Genomic DNA, 23,266 nt, shown 5'->3' with positions numbered 1-23,266 from the left:
GCCTTGCAAGCAGTAGAATGGTTTTAGGTGACTGAGGCCAAATATCAACCAGCTGTAGAATGTCTCAAACACAGATACGGAAGAAAACGTGTGGTTATCTCATCCCTTGTAAAATCAGTTGTTGAGATGGATGCAAAATATATTGTAACAGCACCATCCCTTCGGGATCTCTATGGTACTCTAAAGAACAGAACTAGAGCTTTAGAAGCTCTTGGAGAAATCCCGAAGAATCATGGGTATATTTTGCTACCAATATTTGAGCTCAAGTTACCCTCTGCAATAATAGAGAAGTGGAAATTAGAACTGGCTGACACCCCAGACGATGAGATTGATCTTGAATTGTTCTTCAAATTCCTCAATCGACAAGTTGTATCCAAAGAGGCAGCTGAAAGAAATCTTCAAGGAAATCTCACTCTGAAAAGTCACAGTACAAAAAAGAGCAGAGATGGGCGATGGAAGCCACCGTTTATTGAAATAAGTGACCAAGAGCAAGTGTCAACTGCGTCTGCTTTGCTCAGTGAGGCAAAACCACCAACAATCCCAAGTTCTAGATTCTGCAAGGGAATCCATGAGTCACTAAGCTTTCCAAAGTTTGATGGGAAAGCATTGGATGATAGATGGAAATTGGTTCAAGAGAGCAAGTTGTGTTTTAATTGCCTATAACCAAACAACAGCAAGCACTTCTCTAAAATCTGTCGTTAACCCAAGTGTCCAGTCGTGAACTGTGGAAAACGTCATCACAAGTTACTACATAGTCAGTCCCCAATTACAACAACTGAAAATCCGACCAATACTACATTGACTGGTCTGGCTGCTTCGAAATCCTCTACCACTATGAAGGAAGCACTTCTTCAAACAGCGTTAGCCAAGCTATCAGTGAATGGCCAAAAAGTTACAGTGCGCGCCTTGCTCGATTCTGTAAGTCAGCGGTCCTATATCCGTAAAGACATTGCAGCATCCATTGGTCTGCAAGGTCCGTCAGAAGTATTAAATGTTGCAACACTTGGAGGAGAAAGTAGTGAGGCCAAGAGATTTCAAAGAGTGCGATTCACTCTCTCACCAATCCAGGGACATCTAACAGAAGCTGTGGAAATGGAAGCACTTACCCTACCTAAGATTTGCAATCCCTTGGGACCTGACGGACTGAATCTTAGGGACAGCCCTCACCTACAAGGTTTAACTCTCGCAGACTTCTACCCTCGCAAGCTAGTCTAAGTAGATGTTCTTATCGGTGCTGATTATAACTACTCATTTGTAACTGGGATTTGCAAGAGAGGAGAGAACCCTGAATCACTGATGAACGTGGAGTTTCACTTCAGATGGATACTTACAGGACCTGTAAACAGCTGTTCAAAGCACACGTCATCCATGCTAATGATGGTAGAAAATAACGAGGTCACCGCAAGTCTGAAACGGTTTTGGGAACTAAAATCAATTGGCTTTACTGAAACTGTGAATCCAACTATGTTACAGGAAGAAGAGCTTGCAGTCAATGACTTCAATGACGGACTAAAATTTGATGGCAAGAACTACGAAGTTCGATTACCATGAAGAGAGGCCCTTCAATGTTAGAGAAAAACTATGCCCAAGCTGTGACACGACTCGAAAGTATTGAAAGGAAGCTGAAACGAGACCCTGAGAAAGTTGAAGCTTACATCACTGCGATCAACCAATATGTAGAGAAAGGCTTTGGAGAGAAAGCAGTTGATGTGACAAGTGGAGATGGGAGTGTCCGGCACTTGCCGCACCATGCTGTTTTCCATGCTGACAGACCGACAACAAAATGCAGAATCGTATTCGAGGCTTCTGCCCGAGGGCAAGACGGTGTTTTTCTCAATGAGTGTATCCTTCCGGGTCCTGCATTGCAACCCAACCTTGCATCTGTCCTCATCCGTTTTCGCACGCACAGAGTTGGAATGATAACAGATGTGGAGAAGATGTATCTTCAGATTAACCTTACGCGAAAACATCAGGACGTACACCGTTGTCGATGGAGAGATCTGAAGACAGAGGTAGCACCGAAACTTTACAGAATGCTAAGACTGACACTTGGAGTAAACGCTTGTCCATTTCTTGCCTTTGCAACCGTGAATGCTCATGTCAATAAGTATGTAGAGACATTCCCTGACGCCGCAGGAGAAATCCTACATAACATGTATGTAGATGACTTCTTAACAGGAGCTGACACAGACAACTCGGCGCTGAAACTTCAACAAGAGATGTCAGATATCATGATGGCAGCAGCGTTTAACTTAAAAAATTGGGCAAGCAACTCGAAGCTCGTAATGGATGGTATAGATACAGACAAAAGAGCAACGTCGCTACTATTGGAGTGTGATTCACGTCAGCCACTCAAAGCCCTTGGTGTATCATGGGACTTGAATTCTGACTGCTTCAGATTCATTACACCAAGTGAAAGTGTTTTTTCCCATGATCCAATGACGAAAAGGAGCCTTCTAAGTTTAGCATCAAGAACGTTCGGCCCAATGGGACTAATTTCTCCTTTCACCGTGAGAGCCAAGATTTTTTTCCAAGAGCTGTGAAGGAGAGGATTAAAATGAGACTACCCATTAGACAGTGACATCGAACGGGAGTGGTCATCGTGGAGATCTGAGTTGTTGCAGCTGAAAGATGTAACAATACCTCAGTGGTCTGGAGCAAGTGGCACTTCGAAGTCTATAGTCGAGCTACATGGCTTCGGAGATGCTTCTCCAAAGGCTTATGGAGCAACAGTGTATATTCTAGTTATTGACAGTGTAGGACAACTATCCTCTTAATTGGTTATGTCAAAATCGAGAGTTGCAACTATCAAGAAAGTGTCACATCCAAGACTAGAACTAATGGCAGCCGTGGTCAATGCTAGACTACTGAAGTTTGTTGTAGACGCACTGTAGATCAAGATGCACCGGGTTGTATGCTGGACAGATAGTATGACGACACTTCATTGGATAAGAAGACAAAGTTCGTGCTGGAAGCCATTTGTGGCAAATCGAGTATTAGAAATACAGTCGACATGGGATCTTGATTGTTGGAACTTTTGTGCTAGCAAGGACAATCCTGCAGAATTGTTAACACGCGGACTGACCTGTGACAATCTAACTTCAAGCAGACTGTGGTGGAATGGACCCCAGTGGTTGTCATTACCTCTTGAATATCAACCAATTCACCAAGGAAGTGGAGATATTCTACTGGAAGCTTGTGAGGAGGAAAGAAGAGTGACCCAAGATTCAAGTGAGTCAAGATTCTCCCATGCAGACCTCCCGCTCGGTTAAAAAGAACTAAGTTCTAATTTCCTAATAAACATAGCTTTCACTCTGAAATAAACAAAAGCAAGTAAGTGAGCCTAATATTTTTGTATTTATTCATTGACTATCATGTTTCTTAATTCATCTTTGAACCCTGCCGTTTACTGCTGGAAGATGAGACACATTCGACACGCTATCACGGACATATACTGCGGAACATTTCTTAGAGAAGAAATCAGCCATCCCGAACAATTCACAATCGGTATTCAAATGACATTCAAATCAATCACCAACTACCTATGTGTGACTTACAAGGACTGCGGGAAATGACTGTCTAAGTTGTAATACCCCTAGTTCGGCAGCCAAATAGCAATCTATTTAGAAAAGCGACAACAGTGGTGGCATATGTTGAAACTTTTAGAAATTAGGCCAGACGTTAGTCATTGGCTATTGGGTGGATTAAAAAAAAAAAAGGATTGATTGATACGCTCGAAAACTAAAGATGCAGCGAAAAGCATTTCGTTTGCTTTTACACTTTTGAGATAAAATTAAGCATGTCTTGCTTGTTATCTCTTTTCGCTTAAGTTTCGTACTTCTTTCCAGTTTCTGGACGAAAAAGCGGGTCTATAACGTAAAAAGTGTCAGAATATTAATCTCATCAAATGCTTAAAAGTTTATTTTGACAGCTAATCGACAGCTTCAATTTCAGGCATGTCTATGAGATTATGTGGCGATTTGAAGGATCATTTCAAAATCTGGGAGAATATTTGTTACAGGGTCGACTCCTGCTGGTTTTCAGGGGTGACAGGGGGGGGGGGACTCGACGTCGCAAACAGACTATAACTAATAAGGAGGGAAGGGGTCATGAGAACATTACATAGTTGTTGTATAATCAGCAATTCACGCCGCCATTTACGTTTTATCAAAATATAATTGTTGCTAATTAGTATACATTGTAGTGTGACCGTAATATATGCAAAATGCTAGTAGGTATAAATCTCGTGAATTTCGGCCCTACATTTTATTACTTAGATTAGTGTGTGCGCGAATAAAGAACTTTGTTTTTACAGAACCGAGTAGTTAACAATAGCCAGAATCCTCTAACCTCCCCCCACCCCTTGCAGATGATTTGTGTAAATATTGAAACATTATATAATCATGTATCAAATTGTATTGGGTGACAGACTTGTCTCAGGAGCAACATTGAGTGTACGATAAAGATATGGCGAGGAAGGAATCGATTATTTTGGTTCAGAAACAAAATGAAATGCAAACATCTACGTATGGTCAGCTCTCACTGCACCTCTCTTTCTTTGAAAGTGCCTTTGAGTATTCACCGTTTTGGTTGCATTTATTCGTATGTTTACTACCTTTCAAAAAGTTTTGATTTCCTTTAGAGTTATTAGCCTTGCCAGAGGTATTGACAAATTAACTGCCATAAATGAACAGGCAACCCTTCAAAAAAGGCTGCTAACGATCTTTTTAGCATTCGAAAAGTGGAAATAAATAAAAAATTGAATAAATACGCTGGATTTCGTGATGGCAGACATCAATTTGAAGCGAAAGGCACGAAAACATATTACATTGGTGACACAACCAAAACAGGGAATGCAACAAACACTGCAGTCTGGTTGGTTAGAAGTTGTGTTTTTCAAAATGGGACCAGTCAGATAAAATCCAATTTGGAAGACAATGCAACAGGGGTATAAAACAGAGGGGGATTATTTTAACCTCTGCTAAGTCTTTAAAAGCCACTGACCGTAAATATCGAGTATCCGCCAACAGTTGCAAAATTTCGTAATTCATTTTATTTCTTCTAAAGGACCCTTTTCATGAACCTTTTTCGAAAATTATATTAAAAAGTTCTGTCGCGCTTTTTATTCTCCAAAAAGTTCAAAATACGCCTAGATGGCCGTTGCCCCCCCCCCCCCCCGTAAAGCAATGAAAAAATATGCAACTTCGTACGCTTCAACACGATGCAATCCCGCTTTTAAATTTTGTTTGCTAGCAGATGGTCCTTGTATCTCTTGGAAAATATCAATTCTTGTTATGTTGTTACGTTTAAGTCTGAATAGTGACCAGTGAAAGTGAAGTACCTCGCGTCTCGTTCGGGAGGGGGGGGGGGTGGGGCTAAAATATAGGTCTGCCATATATACTTACAAATCATAATATACATCATCTTAAAGGTTTATTATTGCATTTTAATTCCTCCAATTATTCTCTATCTTGGCCCGTCATAATTGGCACGTCCAGGTTTACAAGAGTTTGGGTTATTTTGTCAAAATGCCATGCGAACAGCTGTCACGCAAGATGTGATATTCCTGGCCAAACTGATAGATTGGCCTAGATCTCTCTCGTGACAGCCGTGCAACGGATTGCATTACATATTTTGACTGAAATTTTCTTGATAGGTTCCAGCAGGACTGCAAGCTCGTATTCATGTTTTAATTTTGTGTGCATTTTTCATTTTTTCCGTATGGGATTAAAACATTGTACTGTGTAACGATCTCTTCATTTCCCCATATCAATTTGGCTTAAATTTGTTTCATTTGTATTTGTGTACTGATATTGTAATTTTTTGTTTTGTTTTGTTTTGTTTTTTTTTTTTTACTTTATGTTATGGATATATAATGTGCAGAGAATCAAATTTGCTTCTTTCGTTTGTACAACTGTTTACAACCATATTTTTTACCTTGCATCATCGGCATGGGAGGGAACTAGTGTGTTGAAAGAGCAAAACCGTTGTAATCCAAACGGTATCGGGACGAGATAATTTCAGAAATCATTTGATTTTCGTGTTAAACAGTTTGCCTCAATTTTAAAGGAGTATCGAAAGAATGCATGTGTTATGCCACATTCACACAAAAGCTGTTTTGTTAGACACAGTTTAAGATTGTTTTCTTCCTAGAGGCTGCTTAATTAACTGATGTTTCGGTAGCCTTCAAATTTAGCACATTGTACTAAATAATTACCACTTGGTGACTGATTGAAATTTATGGAAAACTCATGCAGTTTCTGAGGTCTCAGTTTTTAATTTTCATTCGGTTATACCAAGTTTTACTAAACACAGTTTACTAATGCGAGTAAGGTCAAAGATGTACTCAGAAAATTAAGCCTTGTAAGAAAATTGTCAAAACTCATTTTGACAGCTGACATGATACTTAACTTCGACTGAGTAAAACCGCTCATTGTTCATTGTTTTATTTGCAGTATTTATGCATGTAAAGTACAATTGGACTTCCTGACCGCCTCCGTCTATTGATATGCCTGGCGCAGGTTCTTTATTTGTTATTGGCTTATATCATATTGTCATTAGCTTACATCTTAGGAACCTATATCCTAATCAGTGTATACCTTTTATTGAGCTTTCTCACTTTTGCGAATAAAAAGGAACATTTTAAGCAGAATCAATGCCCTGAATAAGGAGAAGTTGTCCTGCTAAAGAATCACAACACATTTCATTTGTGTGGAATAGGGGTTCCTATCTTTTATAGGTGAGTTAATATCATGAACGAGTTGTTTTGTAATGAGTCTTCGCAACGTTTCCCTTTATACACTGAACTTGCAGATCTTCGATCGACTTTTATCGCCAACTGTTTCTTCAACAATTGTCTAACGTATACCTCCTTCATGTTGAATATTGTGACAATCTACGCCATACGTAAAACGTCGACGATGGCAAAAAGTTTGAAAACTCTCTTGCTGAGTCTTGCCTGCTCTGTTGTTGCTGCCGTTTTGTTTATTCAACCATTATACACTTTCCTTCTGATCAAGTGGGTACGACTGGAGAATCCTAGCTGCAACATTCATCGAATGCTGAATATTTCAGGTTATTTCTTTTCAACTGCTTCGTTCTTTGGTATTTTCGTTGTTAGTGTTGACAGTTTCTTAGCTGTTCCTCTTAATCTCAGATACCAAGAACTCGTGACTCACAAGCGTGTTGTTATTGTGGTGATCGACATATCATGATGTATAGTGCATTCTTTTCTTCCATGATATTGTGGGGGTTGCGGACTACCCAGGATCTCATCGTTTCAGTTGGTGTAGCATTCGGTTTCGTTATCACATTTGTGGTGTACATCAGGATATATCTGACTGTCCAACGACAGAGGAATCAGATTCAGTCCATGCAAATACGAGACGAAGCCCAGTCCGATGAAATGAACTGAAACTTTGCTGTTCTTATTAAATCGACATTTGGTCTATTCTACGTATATCTCGTGTTTCTAATTTGTTTTTCGCCTTTTTGTATTTGCATTGCCGTCATTCAAATATTGGCTCGAGTAAAGCTCTAAAACAATTTTTTCTTTACTCATTGACTCTCTTGTTTCTAAATTCATCTTTGAACCCTGTAATATAATGCTGGAAGATGAGACACATTCGACACGTCATTATAAATATACCGTCTGCGAAAGATGTCTTGGAACAGCAATCGGCCATTTCGGATAAACAACAATCGATCATCGAGTGTCGTCCATGTTGATAACTGATCCACTCTGCGTGGCTTACAAGGACCGAGTTCGATTTCTTGATGACAGAGGGAATAGGGAAGAAAAAGATTGAACCGAAGTGGAAGGAAAATTTATGCTGATCATCGGTTATTGACGGGACTGAAAACGACAATATATTGTTTGATATACTTGATAACTAAACAAAGAACGAAAATTCACCTTTACACTTTTACCTTAGTCAAAGCGGAAGGCTGCATATGAAAACAGAGGTGGCTTTAGAGCTAGCAATTTGCCCGCAAATGTTTACAGGTGATTCTACAAATGACCTAACCAGGAATTTCTGAGAACTTAAAATGAAGTACATTTTCCATATTATCTCCTTACGCTTAGCCGCAAATAACAGATAGGCTTTCGAATGATTTTAACAATTCTTTCCAAATTCTAGACAAAATGATGAGTCAATGATAAGCCATGAAGAAATGAAAATGGACTAATATGAAAGGCAATTACAATTTCATTTTGATAGGTAGTCGACGGCTTCAATTTCGGGTATATATATAATGATTACGCGACGATTTGAAAATGCATTTTAAAATCTTGTGGAACATCTGTAATAGGTTCAATTCGTCCTGGTTTCAGAGAGCTGAGTTGTTAGAAAATCGATGATATTAAAAGTTGAATTATGTCTTTCAGAGATTTTCAATAGATGATCAATAAATTCACTTAATTTCTCAAATCAAGTGAATTTAAATGACGATTTTTTTCTCGATAAGCTCCGTCCGGTTCGGCAGGGCATTTGATTCTCATGTGTCGTCTTAAACTGTTTATCTCAATTTTTTTGGAGTATGAAACGAATATTAAAAAGTCTAACATACACATAAAAAACGAGCCACAGATAAAATTTTCGATGACAAAATACAGATGAACATTTTGACCGCCATCATTTGTTGATACGTCAAACGTAAGTTCTTTCTTTGTTATTGGTTATCGGCTTGCATCCTAAGAACCTAAAGCATTAGAAGACCGTTTCTTTTGTTGAACACTATTACTTTGAGGGGAAAGGCACTTCTAGGCAGGAAGTGGAATCAGGCAAGGACTCGCCGCCCGAGATAAGAAGAAATTGTACTAAAGAATCGCAAGACATTCATGACGTTCCTGGTGAGTTAAATATCATGAATGAATTAGTTTGTAACGAGTCCTCGCAACTTTTCTCTATATACTTCAAACTTGCAGATCTTCGATCGACTTTTATCCCCAGCTGTGTCTTCAACATTTTTCTAACTTACACCGCCATCATGTTGAACATTGCGACAATCTACGCCATTCACAGAAAGCCTTAACAAATGCAAAAACTTTAAAGACTCTGCAGCTGAGTCTTACCTGCTCTGATGTTGTTGTTGGCCTGTTTATTTAACCGCTGTACACGTTCTTTTTTATTAAGTAGCTCCACTTAAAAGATCCTGGCTGTAACAATTACGAAGCGCTGAGTATTTCAGGTATATAGTTTATTTCCAGCTGCTTCGTACAGCGGTGTTGTAGCTGTAAGTGTAGACAGGTTCTTGGCACTTCATCTTTATCTCAGATACCAAGAGATTGTGACTGACAAGCGTGTTGTTGTTATGGTGATTGGCGTATGGGTGTATAGTGCATTTCTTTCTTTGATGAGTGTCACGTTTACGGATATGAACTCTAATCTTTTTACTTATCGAACTCTTCGGTTTTTTAGCGAAAAGACACTGAGAAACTTTCAATGGCTGTCTATTAATTTTGTTAGCGCGCTTTGTTTGATTTCTATTCCGTGACTAGCGATTGTCCGCTCGAAGCTAGCTACGCAAAGCATTATTCGTTTCTTATTTCCCCTACGTCAAGGTGTAAGAACTAAATTCGCCTTCTATTAGCACGTAGTTCAGTTGTGAGGAGTCATTGTAGCGAAACCATTTCGGAGTCAAACAGAGTTTGGGAGTTCTCTACCCCGGAGTCAAGATCCGATGTAAGTAACGCTTGTACATGTAATATTCCTCATTTTTATCATTTCTAGTTTCGCCCTATTCGTTTATTCGTAGTCTTTCGGTTTTCCTTATATCGAACCTTCATGTATCCGTTCTATAGTTTTTACCGTCTGTGCTGAAAAAAGACTGCCAGCTTAAGTGAATAAAGAGTTTGATGCTGCTACTTGTCTAAAGTATTAGCGAACTCCGGTGCACAACACCACGTGTATGCGGCATCGGGAACGCGACAATGAGATTGTTGGGGTTGGTCGGTACTTGGAAACTTAATTTTGTTTCTACAGCTTTCTGTTTAATTCTTGCGTTTTCGGTTTACATCAGGATATATTTGATTGTCCGACGGCACAAGATTCAAATTCAGTCCGTGCAAATACGAAACAAAGCTCATTCTGATGAAATAAAAAAAAACTTTGCTTTCCTCATTAAATCCATAGTTGGTACTTTCCACGTATATCTCGTGTTTATAGTTTGTTGTATGCTTGTTTTAATTTCCATTGCGACTATTCAATATTATGACTCGAGTATCGTTTTAAAGAAACTTTTTCTCTCCTCACTGACTCTTTGTGTATCTCAATCCATTTTTAAACCCTGTCATTTGCGGCTGGAAGATGAGAAACAGTCGACACTCTGTGATGAACTTACTGCGGGACGTATCTTGGAGAATAAATCAGCCATTTCGGATGAGCTACCATCGATCAGCGAGTGTCGTTCATATTGAAAACTGATGCACTCCTTGTGAAATTGTAATTATGGATGAAAATAAAAGCAGACAGGATATTACTCGTATCAAGATTTTCGTCGCCCTTTAGAATAGGGAATGAAAAAAAATAAGAGTGGTCGCGGACCTGAGCTTCGTAGTGGGGTTTCTTTTATCCCTTGTATATTTTTCCCATGACTGCGAACAGTTTTGCAGAATCCATGAAAACTTGACGCTGACAACCGAATGACGTGCCAGTTTCCAAAAAAAAAAGATAAATAAATAAAAGGAAACTTGTCTCATCCATTCTTCTGCCTCAAAAGTACAATTTCGTATTGAACTACGCCGTAAGAGGGGGGAGGGGGGGGGGATTGGATACGAACTTCTTCATCTCAATAAACAGTGAACTTCTTTACTCCCCTGTATATGTGAAACTTTAAGAAACTTTCAATAGGGCAGGTAATGAGAATAACAAAGATGATCAACATTACGGAACATGCTATGAAAAGCGAGATTTTCAGTTGAATAAAGGTAAGAAATGAGTGAAGGGAACATGCTCAGTTCCATGTCTTTCATTGGAAGTTAAAGAAGTTAAGAGCAAATGTGGCCAAAAGTGGAACATTTTCAAAATATGGTGGCAACAGCCAAAAACTCGATTCGGCTATAATTCTCAAGTTAGGTAGGCCTTATGGTGAAACAAAGCACTGTAGATGCGCATCATTTTTCCTTTGATGAATCACACCGAGGCATTAAATGTCCTTAATTTAACAACTCTAAGTGACAGACGCGCCCATCTATGCCAGGTTTATATTGATAGACTCCGGAATGAGACTCACCCCTTGCATTTTATACTCCCTAAATAGGAAGAGGTTGTGGTTGTGCATAATTAGAATCTTATATCTGGCATTAGCCGCTCCACGCGTCCTACTTGTAGGACCATGCGCATGTAAGAGTTTGTCACGCAAAAGTTTGTCACGCATAAGTACACCTAGTGGCTTTTATAATTATGCTTTTTAGTATTATTGGATTTATTTTATTATATTTTAGTATTATATGTTTTGTAAATAGCTCTGTAGTTCAGCCATTTTGTATATTGCTGCAATGAGTCTTAAAAAACAGTCTTTATTTATTTATTCTTTATACTATTATTATTTATTAAGTGACCGCCGCCCAGTTAGCCCAATGGATAGTGCGCTGGACTGTTGTGCGGGAGGTCGAGGGTTGGAGCACCGGCCGGACCAACGCTCAAGGTCTTAAAATAATTGAGAAGAATTTGCTGCCTTTCTATAACATCAAGAAATGGTTAGATATTCTAGTCTTCTCGGATACGGACGAACAAATGGAGGTCCCGTCTCCTGCAGGGTTAGGGGTAGGAGACGTTAATTTCCCACACACGAGATTAATATGTGATGGATGTCCTCCCCTGGAGTGGGATGGTGGGTTTGTTGTGAAGGCCTTAAGTTAGATAACTCATTGGGTTAATTACGTCACCTTCGTTAATTAAAGAATATTGTATTGTATTGTACTTCGTTTAGCTGGATATCGATTTATTTTCGAGAAAATCGACAATAATTGAATTTTGCCAAATTGCCGCTTTTGAAGCTCAAAATTTCAGACGAATCTCGGAGCGTGGTGCCACGAATTGAAAGTTCTTGGACCAATATAAAGTACCAAATCTTGATAAACAACATCAATACATACGTTGACAGCAATTTGAGCAATTCTTGACCATTTATTTACACAATCTAATTGATTTCATTCGACCTACTTCTAACTAGATTAAGAATAGCTCAAAAGTAACCTTTTATCTAACCATGTGGTAAATAAAATAATTGACTGAAAATCTGGCTTTTGGAAGGCGAGGTGTAGTTCTGTTCGATCTCCAAAGGATTTTTTGGGAAAATGATTCAGGACGGTTTAATCAAATTTTAAAGTTGGATAAAATGAGCTGATATGACGGTGCCGTCAGTTATACGAGAATATACACATTCACACGCAAATTCAATTGTTTCGCGATTTGCATCCAATCTACAGCCTCTTTAACATAATATCATCTTACCGTCCATATTGCTGTATCACAAAGTGGGATTGCAGTCCTGAAATTGTTGCATTGCTCCCATAATAGTGATATAACTTGGCAGGATAGTCAACACCTGATAATAATGAATGTTTACAAAGCGTATCTCAGGGGTTTCTCTATTTCCATTTCGTTGAAAAGGAAGCTGTAATTACTTCACGTAAGAGATCTTTGTTTAAATATAAGTCTGACCAAGCTGCGAACCAAAAGTTAGCGGAATGTTGCTAGTTTAGAAACATGTCTCTCGTTTGCGGAATGACGTTAACTAATTCAAATTAGGTCCACTGAAATCGACAACTCCGCAAAAATACAACGTTGGACTGTGAAGCACGTGGCTACAGGAACTAAGGTCGAGTGTTACATATAGGAAACAGGAGCAAACAATTACTTAACTCCGATCCTTATTCCAGTTTATATTTTTATTTGGTATATAATTGTATAGGTAGATAAAGCTCATTTTAGGAAAAAAAAGAACGAAAGATAAACCTAATTCGGTTATTGCTACAACACTACTGTATTTTACTGTTGATAAGTTTTCAACTTCCCTGCCCTTTTACTTAATTTTCTTCGCTTGAAGGTATGTTATTTTCAAAATGAGTTACAGTCAAACCTATCAAATGAAATTCAGAGGGGTATTTTTATCGTTAATCGCTGAAACCACACTGAGTATTTATAGAGACACCTGGTGCTTACTTAATGTAAGAAGGAACCGTTCGAGATGACAATTGCCTCGAGTAGAGGTAAGTTTTTCAATAATTTATAAGTACTTTTTAAGACGTTGAAAGACTGAATCGTATTTGTTTTCTCTTCCTTACTATTTTAATCTCTATTGATTGTTTGATTAATTGCAGAAATTACCTAGAAACTGGCATTTTCGTTTACTAATAAAACGAATTGCAGAGAAAAGATGTGAACTCTGCAACATTATTGCGTGTCATTCTCATTATAAGGATATCTGCTGCTCGTTCAAATAGTAAGAGTATACTGTGACTTCGATAAACGATCCAGAAATGGGAAACAGTAATACAATTATTCGTCTTCCTTCCTGTTCAAGGCAGTTTGTGAGCAATTCCGCTAGTCTCAGTTTTTCTGGGCCAAAAGACGAAGTTAACCTAATTTTCAACCGAGCAGCCATAATTCTCTCCTCCTGTTAACATACATTCCATGACAATTTGTCCCTCGCTTGGTGCAAAGCTTTGTTTGGGGTTGACGAGAGGCTCTAGTTCGGGGCGCAGAGTCCTTCCGCTATATCAGACCATGCTCAATAATATATCGCCATTTATCAAAAACTGCATCATTGGATAATGCAATTGAAGTCTTTTTATTGGCTTAACCATTATGGTATATGAGCCAATATGCCATAATCTACAAATATGATAGGCGTACGCGTCACCTAAAATCAAAACGGGGAGCTAAAAAAATTAAGATTTGGTAAGATTTGTCTAATATCTTGGGGGCGTTTTTGATAAGACAACTATTCCACTCGCGCTTGTTGGATATGAGATGATTATAGCCAACTCGGCGCTACGCGCATCGTTGGCTATCTATCATCTCATATCGAACGAAATGGAATGATTATTAATTAGTATATACACACTCAGTGATATTGGCGTTACAAGCAATCTGATTGGTTTGCTATCTCGGGCTAATCAACAATGTACACCTCCGAGCAAGTGGATAATGTGAAAAAGAAAATGGCGGGAGTAGACTCGCCTTTCGCTAAAGTTTCAGAAGCAGAAATTGCCTTTAAATGGCTTCCTTCTAATTTTGTGGAGATCATTTTGTGTGTATATATTAAAACAATTATTCTTTTCAATCTCGGTGAATAGTAGTGGCTTTCGGGAATATTTACCTCGCCGTTTCGCGGCTTGGTATTTATTTAGTCACTATTCACCTTGATTTCAAAGAATGATTGTTCAATAATGCATTGAGTGGCTTTGGACTTCTATAATATTTCGTCATATAATGCATTGATGGCTTTGGACCCGACCATATTTGAAGGGGATAGATCACTGCTTACTTGGCTACCTTCTTGAGCACGAATACTAAATAATTAACAGGTTGAGTTGATTCTTCAATGTTACCGCCTTGGGGTTCCTGAGCTATTTCCCCTGGTTTCCTGTGCTAATTTTGCGCATGCGTGGTCTCTGGTCTCTTCACTGCAGCCACGAGACCACGGTTTTTCTACCTAGATTGTAAGACAGTTTTTATTATTTTCCTATCGTATTTTACAATCTTTGAGTTGGTAAACCGGCCTCATTTGTACTTAAAGGTTCAGTAAGCCGAATAAAAGGTATTAATCATTCAAGCCGCAGTGTAGTAACATTCAAAGCCGCTGTTTCCAAAATGCAAGTATTTGATGTAAGCACACCGACTCGCACTCGAGTCTGCTGTATCAGCTGGGGCAATGATTACTCGAGGCGTTTCTTGAGTTCCGAGATACGCAAAAATGGTTTTATTTTCAAGACGTGAGTTTTTTTTTTGGACCGCTGCCGGGAAAAGATGAGTGCTAATAATATGACGGCCAGAAATTGTGGACGGCAAGCGGCAGTCAACGCAGGCGCAAAAACAAAATAAATCAAAATGGCGGCTAGAACCAATAAAAGAGTAAGTAAGAGCTATTACAAGGATTTAAATGCTGTGAGCACTGTGGACTTTCTAAAAAATCGAACATCAACAAAGAAAGGCCGCTTTTATGGGATAGAAAAAGTACTAAGTCAGCGGAGAATGAAAGGAAAGTACGGTGGCCCACAACTGTCACATCAAATTAAAGTCACTCATATCAAATAAAAATCACTCACATCAAATTAAAATCACTCACATCAAATTAAAATCACTCACATCAAATTAAGATCACTGACGTCAAATTAAAATTACTCACATTAAATTTAAATCACTCGCATAAAATACAAATCGCTCACATCAAATACAAATCGTTCACATAAAATACAAATCGCTCACATCAAATTCAAGTCGCTCACATCAAATTCAAGTCGCTCACATCAAATACAAATCTTTACATCAATTGGTCAGCGGCTAAATCAATGAGTGCTATCCCCAACGTTTACTCGGTCTTCCACCTTACCGCCATTTTGTACGATCCGTTTTGAACGATCGTTCTTTGACACTATTGATCAGAATCCAAGCTAATATGTATTGCACTAATTGTGGGAGCGATGTTGAAAACTGAAAATTCTGAAGAACCTGTTGCAAAGGTAAGAGAAATTTTGCACTTATGTTGTTCCACGTTTGTTTCGTGTTGATCAATTCACCTTTCACAGATAATTATATATAGCTGATTATAGAAGAATAGTGAGATACAGGGCAAGTGTTTTATTCCAACGTTTCGATTGTTGTGCAAAAATGCGATGGACTTCTTTTGATTGATTAACCCAGGCGTAGAGGACACAAACCCCAGGTAAATGGAAAGCTTGTACATACATTCCTGGTGTACGCTTGCATCTTCTGCACCCGGGGAGGGGTGGGGGAGGGTACTCCATTATATGGGCTATATGGGAGTGTGCGGCCGCAAGGAGTATGATTTTGTTTCCAGTTGTTTTGGGCATTCAGTCTGGTCTTGAATAAGGTATGTTTTTCAGAAGAAATTAATTTTTCATTTATATCGATAACACCTTCAACAAACGCCCTTCCTAATTTATTTCAAGCAACTTGTCCGCTCTAACGGCCAGAAATAGGGTATCAATTTTTTGTCGTGTCATAAATAGGGTAGGGAAAATAGCAGATTTTGGTCACAAATAGGGTAAGGGTTGTGGGAAGCACACACACCCTTGCACACCCCCACTCAATTTTTTTGGGAGTACTAACCAGGCTTCTGCACCTCTCTGTTAAGCAGATATCTGGCAAGGTAGTCTTTGTGTGACTTAACTTAGATAATTTAGCACATATGTTATTGTACTGTTTTACTTTTTTAAACATATCATTTTTCATGCATGTGACAATCTTTAGACTGTGCGTATTTTACATATAGAAAGTAAACGTAGATTGTGAATTTAATTTTTGTTACGTTTATTTTGTTGAAATTGTGTATCATGGCTTTCAGATACTTCAGATGGGTCAGACAGTGACCCTGATGAATTGGAAGGAAGCTTTGATGAAGAGGAAATTCTAAAACACTACTTTCATCGCGGTTTTAGTTACCAAGAAATACTTATCTTTCTTTGCAACCGTCATCAGTGTCAAATGAGTTATAGTACCCTGTTAAGATAGCTAAAACAATATGGTTTGAAGAGACGAGGTGTGGTGGATGAAGAAACCTTTATTGATATATTTTTGAAACTACAAAGGCGCTGGACTGAACTCATTAGTTGCTCTTGCAGCTCCTTGGGGTATCGTTCTATTTGGCATATCCTTGAATTGGAAGGGCTCCGGGTTCCCAGGGTAATTATTCAAGATTTGTTAAGAGAGATCGACCCAGAAGGAACTGAGCTAAGCAGAAAGCATTGCTTGAAAAGCAGAATGCATCAAAATCCTGGACCGAACTATGCGTGGCACATTGATGGCTATGACAAGCTGAAGGCATGGGGTTTCCCTATCCATGGTGCGATTGATGGATTTAGCAGGAAGATTTTATGGTTGAAATTTACACGTTCCAATAACTCACCCAAAAAATAGCCTCTTATTATGATAGAACAGTTTCAAAAGTAGGAGGATGCCCTGTATAATTGATCACTGATCTGGGAACTGAAAATTGTGTAGCAGCAGCCTTACAGTCATTCTTTCGTGATAATCCTGAGGCACATCGCCAGGTTGCTTCACCAAGGAACCAAAGGATAGAGGGAAGTATTACAAACAGAACTCAATTTTGTGAAAGGACACTGGAATACCCACAGGATTCGCATATCAAGAAATAATACAGTACCAGGTCAGCCAGATTCCCTCTATTTCTTGCCAGAAATTAATGGAGCAAAAGGATCGTCTATTTGAGGTGCCAGCTGCAGAAGTTGAGTTTGGTTCACAAAACATCCTTGAAGATTTAGAAAATGACCATCAGGAGTATTTTGACTATGCTAGAAGTAACCTTTCTATGCCTTTGCCCAAAAACCTGGAAGAAGGACTTGAAACTTACAAGAAACTGACACATGTTGCCATTCATGGACATAATGCTTAGCTTCACTGATGTTTCTAAACAGAAGACCAGGAACCGTTCTTGCAGTACATGTACCTGAAGTAGCACTAAAACACTGATTTTGTGCCTATACTTTGCGTTACTGTTTTGCTTTGAAAATGAGTTGCAGCTTGCAAACAGAGTCGAGTAAAGATTGTTTTCTACTACTACCCTATTTTACTTAGGTAAAACACATTGAATTTACTTAATGGAAGAACAAGATCAACCTGTAGGTTTTAATTTTCACATACCCGAGGGGAGTTAGACAGAGTGAACCTTTTTCTTAACTATGCATATACATCTTATTGTCAGCTACAACACATTGAGAAACACAACAAGGTCCATGTGTAGTTTTTCTACCAATAAACGAAATTTAACAATGGCTCAAACTTGGACCTAACTGGAAACTATCTGAGCCACTTTCTGCACTCCTTGTATTCCCTCAAGCCCTGGTGATGAACATGTGAAATTGTTAAAGCTAGAACAATTAAATAGGGCCTACACTACAACAGCAATGTAATTAAATTGGGAGACAACGATACTTCCAGTGATCTCTTAATTAGGGAATAGGGATTACTTTCACCTTTTCAACTGCTTTGTGGCCATGCAACTGCCTTAATCAGCAAAACAACACAAGTTATTTGACCTTGAACTTGAGCCAGCGGCTCATGCAAATACCAAAGTTATCTATGGCCTTGAAAATGCTTGACCCTTACAATAAGCGAGAATAAAAGTGTTTCGGAATTCTTCTGTGTCACTCGTGTGACACACTGGAAGAGTTAACTCTCTTCCACAAGCTGCAACACATGGGAAACAGATTTTGTGTTTTGGGTTACGATTCAAACATTCATGGTCAAAGTTAACATAAATTGTCAGAGGATCACCATTCATGGGCCGGTGGCTTTGCCCTGTCAGCCAGCTTAACACTCCTGCTGCTGTAATTTCTGGTCTCTGAAATTCTTCTGTTGGTGTTCTGTCTAGTGACGAAGTCTCACTTCCTCCATCCCCATTCTTATCGTAGTTCCAAGAGACTGCTTCGGCATATCCAATAACTTTCTCATGATCTTCCAAAGAGATAAAAGAGTCCTGAAAACTGTCCATCAAAGAATCTTCGATATCCTTTCGACTTGATCCCTCCAGGGAGAAATTTGGTTTCATGAGGGAGAATACATAGTTTGCATCAACATCTTCAACACTTCCCCTTACAAAAAGGGGCGTGCATGATTCTGGATTGTTTTTTATGATCTCGGCGAGACCATAAAGTTGAAGTCCTTTCATAAATTCTTTTAAATACACTTGTCGTTTAGTTACAACACTGTTGAGAATGGACCTTGATATTTCTCCAATGTGCGCTTGGTCTATTTTACCAGTGTAACCATGGTCAACAACGGTATCATAGTTACTACCTAGATCATTTTGGATACTCTCAAGCATCCTCCTCTCCTCAGGTGTGATGTACTTTTCGTTCAAGTTATTGAGATCAGTTTCTGGGTTGACCAGTGTGTCGTAAACACACTCTCTTCCAGAAAACAAGGTGGTGCGCCTCCCTGCGCTAGGCTCACTGCAACAACTTCTCCACAAGACTGGAAATATCCATTCTGTACATTGTAGGTGGACTTGACAGCGGTACCACCAGCAAACATTATATTCCTTCATATGGCCTCGGCAAGAAACTCTTTGCTCATTGCACCGCTATCTATTCCATCTTCGTCCGTGAAGTGGACTCTTGACAATTTTCTGGGCTTGTTCGTTTCCATTCACGTTGCCACAGGTTTATGCGTCTTGTGAAGCTAGAAGCCCTTCGTACCACCATAAAGAATTGGCCTGTGTTGTTAACTCTGTTACTAAGTTCTTTAACGACACTAACATAGTCCGTTAGCATTGTTTCAGTTGCTGATTGTCCACTTGTTGATTGTTCTGTTCCCATCTCTTGTTGCGCAAGGCTGTCATTCCTTTCCTGCACTGCCAGGTTTTCAAAGATTAGTTGATCTTGCAAAAATTCCTGGTTAAAATGCCTTTCTAATTCTCTTGCCAACTGTTCATCTTGTTTTATTTGCTAACCTATTTTTGTAAGAGCTGTCTCCTTTTCGACTTTGGCGTACTTCGATGCAGAATGAGAAGTGTCTTCATCCTCAATGTCATTATCATCATCATCAAGTGTATTTTTTGTAGTCTTTAAAAGTGCACAGATACAAGTGGATTCTGTTGTAATCTTTTCCAATTTCTTCTTGGCATCACTTAAAGCGGGACTGTGACGAAAACGTCAGTTTCTCCGATCACAATGAAATTTTGTGTTTGGGATCTCCAAACGTTAAGAAATGACTCTATTGATTTTTTAATTTAAATTCCTACGGTAAGTAGTATATTTTGGACGACCTTTTTCGAGGCTGTTGAATCCGATTGGAATGTACTGAATCTGGCCGAGGGGGTATGGGGAGACCGGTAGTGACGTCATCCAATGAACAAAGACATAAAGTTGTCAGAGCCATGAGTGTTATTTCCATGGTTTTATAGGAGTAAGAAACGCGAAAAGTTCGAATCTTACGATTATAATTTTAAAGCTGGAATATCACAATGCCTTCGCCTCGATGAGTTGTGCAGGAATGCAGCAATGGATCAAATCCACAACATGGAATCTCTCTACACAACTCCCTCGTTAACAAAAACCTTGCCGCGAAGTGGAAGAACTTTGTCAGACTTCACAGAAAAAACTTCGATCCCGAAGGCCGGTTTGTTGTTTCTGAGCATTGTTTAGAGTCGCATTTTCCAAGGACATGCCATCTAAAAGGGGCATTGAGAAGATTGTTACCAGGATCAGTACCAACTAACTGGAAAAGTTTGAGAGAAAGTCGCGGTAATCACGAGACAAGCTCAAGTACTTCATCGAAGGATCATCGTATGGTGAGTCGACTTTCTAATCAATTTTTCTCAACTATTCCCGGCCACACCTGTAGGAAATATCTAAAAAACACAAAAAACTGTATAATTTTTCAAGCTTTCATTCACTATTTATTATTCGTTGGTTTATTGTAACTTGTAGTAAAGTATTCTGGAAATCTGTCTAAATAGTTCTTCGACAGTTTGTCAAAGTGGAGGTGTTAGTCGCATTCATTAGAATGCAAAGACGTGACCGTCCAGCAAAATTCAAACTTCGTTTTTATCAAATGCTTATAATATCTATGATATTAATTGATCTATATAGGCTATGAAAGAGATATTTCATTCGAAGACAGCGATGCCTCTCTGCCCGGAAAATCCTGAAATGGATATAAAACATGAACACGAAGTGCGTCCACAGCGGAACACGGCGAAAAAAGGCCACTGATGGTATCCACAGTGAACTTGATACCAGTGTCTATCAATATTGATCTTTAATATGTGATCTCTGCATGCAGCTACCGACATCTACATCGTCAGATTTCGCGAACGGGTCCGAAATCATTGCCGACTCTGGTTCTTTGAATAACAATGCTTCTGGGGATCAAGAAGTATCTTCGGAGTTAACGGGAAATTCCGCCGATGAGATTGCCGTTTCTCATTTCGAAGCAGATGAGCTTGCAGCTTCGTTTCCCACCAAGGAAACAATATATTACCAGGTAAAAACAAGAGAGATTTTGTATGCGAACACACGCGATCGTATCAGTGCATATAAATAACACATGGCCAGGTCAAGGAATTCCAACGTATTAGAGTAAAATTATATAATTAAATGCCCCATTTTCGTAATTGTAGGAAGAGAATCACTTATACCTCCACCAGAGTTGCGACGCGTGCAAGTTTGTAAGAGACGAAAACCGAAGTCGGAAGAAAACGATCAACACGCTGACAACCAAAATAAATAGAATTAAGGATCGCCTACAGGAAAAGGAAATCAAATTTCTCAATTACATTGGTTCTTTCATGAGGAAAAGTACTGTTCACGTCACTTTCAAGGGATGCTATTGAGGGAATGGAGCAATAACTAGGTGATCGATAACTTTCGCTTGAAGACAGTGATTTTGCCCTACAAGCTCTCTTGCCTTCGAGTTGTCTTGATTGGATGACGTCACTACGTTTTGACGCGTTACCGATGTCCTGCCGCTCATTTATTCAACACCAATATGGCGGAAAAGCGATTTCGCAACGCAAAAGTTTCATTTTCTTGGCGGTCGTTGGCTAGAATTTTCTAATAGTTAATACATATGTTACTCAAAGTGCATAAATTCGAGATATTGTTGTAAAAAGGTTTACGGAATGATACGTGTTTCGTCACAGTCCCGCTTTAAGACTGAAAAGCTTGCTTGTCCCAGGTAGGAAAAGAGCTTGCTGCCCATCTTCATAAAGTAGTAGATAGGTTTGGCTTTCTTCGTACAAGTTCCTGTAATATGCTTTCCATTTTTCTTGAGCTTTTTGGCGGACAAGTGAAGAATTTGCAGAAGTTCGAATACGCAATGCCACCTTTTTCCCTCTCTTTGGCTTCAAAATATGTTCTTTCTCATTCCACTCAAGCAAACCAATATAGATAAGCACCTCCTGATCTGCTGCCGAAGTCTTAGTACCTTTGGCCTTTCCACCTTTCACTTTCGAATTCCACTGCTTGCCCTTGGCTGTGTTGTACTCTGCGAAGGATTTGACAGATCTGGAAGACTTGGCAGAACTTAATTCCACTGCACTTGGAATAGTACTTGGCCCTGCCTTCTCCTGGATTCTTTCCTGGTGAATTGAAATTTGACAAGTTTTAATGATAAAATGTACTGAACATTGAGAACAAAGGAATTGGCAAGGATACCTAATTCTTCTTTTCTTTCTGAGACTACCAAAACTATTGCAAGATAAAATAAAGAAAATATTGTCACAAATATGTAGGTTTCTAACAGCAGAAAAGTACAACAACATCAACAGAGGCTAATGGAACATTCATACTACCTCCGAGAACCCTTCTCCATCTGACCATTAAAATATTTCCCAAAATCCCCATTAGCTTCACACGTGCAAGTCGATGTTGAGCCGAAATGAGCAACAATGGATCTCGCCGATCGTCCATAATATACAAACATGTAGAACATAAAATAAGTGCAACATTTCTCTTACCTTTGCCACAGGTCATGTATAATTTGCAGTTTTCAACATCGCTGCCACAATTAGTGCAATACATATTAGCTTGGATTCTGATCAATAGTGTCAAAGAACGATCGTTCAAAACGGATCGTACAAAATTGCGGTAAAGTGAAAGACCGAGTAAACGTTGGGGATAGCATTCATTGACTTAGCCGCTGACCAATTGATGTGACGATTTGTATTTGTTGTGAGCGATTTGAATTTGATGTGAGTGATTTGAATTTGATGTGAGCGATTTGTATTTGATGTGAGCGATTTGTATTTGATGTGAGTGATTTCAATTTAATGTGAGTAATTTTAATTTGATGCGAGTGATCCTAATTTGATGTGAGCGATTTTTATTTGATATGAGTGACTTTAATTTGATGTGACAGTTGTAGGCCACCGTAGGAAAGGTAATTATTGTGAGTTTAATTCATGTCGTCTCAGAGATATAAAAAACCATGATATTTCCCTCCCCTAGCAATCGAGCCCTTTCATTAATAAGCAATCATATTAGCCGTTGAAAATAAAGTGAATTAAAGAACCTCCGCGGGGGTAAGTTGGACTACCAAAAAAAAAAATATCT

At 39.0% G+C, this 23,266-nt stretch overlaps 1 protein-coding gene and 2 pseudogenes across 1 annotated transcript; 2 read left to right on the top strand and 1 right to left on the bottom strand.

Moving 5' to 3' along the window:
- The first annotated feature begins 1,547 nt into the window (after positions 1-1,547).
- Positions 1,548-2,543, top strand: LOC111333799 (uncharacterized). The gene has a single exon (XM_022939418.1). The coding sequence runs from the start codon at positions 1,548-1,550 to the stop codon at positions 2,541-2,543; it is 996 nt and encodes a 331-aa protein (XP_022795153.1).
- Positions 2,544-2,930: 387 nt separating this feature from the next.
- On the top strand, positions 2,931-17,604 carry LOC148730824 (uncharacterized; annotated as a pseudogene).
- Positions 17,605-19,297: 1,693 nt separating this feature from the next.
- LOC148730823 (uncharacterized) lies at positions 19,298-22,687 on the bottom strand (annotated as a pseudogene).
- Positions 22,688-23,266: the final 579 nt, after the last annotated feature.

The sequence above is a fragment of the Stylophora pistillata genome, chromosome 5, assembly GCF_964205215.1.
Source record: "Stylophora pistillata chromosome 5, jaStyPist1.2, whole genome shotgun sequence".
Taxonomy (NCBI): domain Eukaryota; kingdom Metazoa; phylum Cnidaria; class Anthozoa; order Scleractinia; family Pocilloporidae; genus Stylophora; species Stylophora pistillata.
Note: the sequence above shows the minus strand (reverse complement) of the source record. Positions and strands in the feature narration are given on the sequence as shown.

Coding starts and splice junctions, on each gene's coding strand:
- LOC111333799 (XM_022939418.1), top strand. CDS start 1,548: ATGAAGAGAGGCCCTTCAATGTTAGAGAAAAACTATGCCCAAGCTGTG.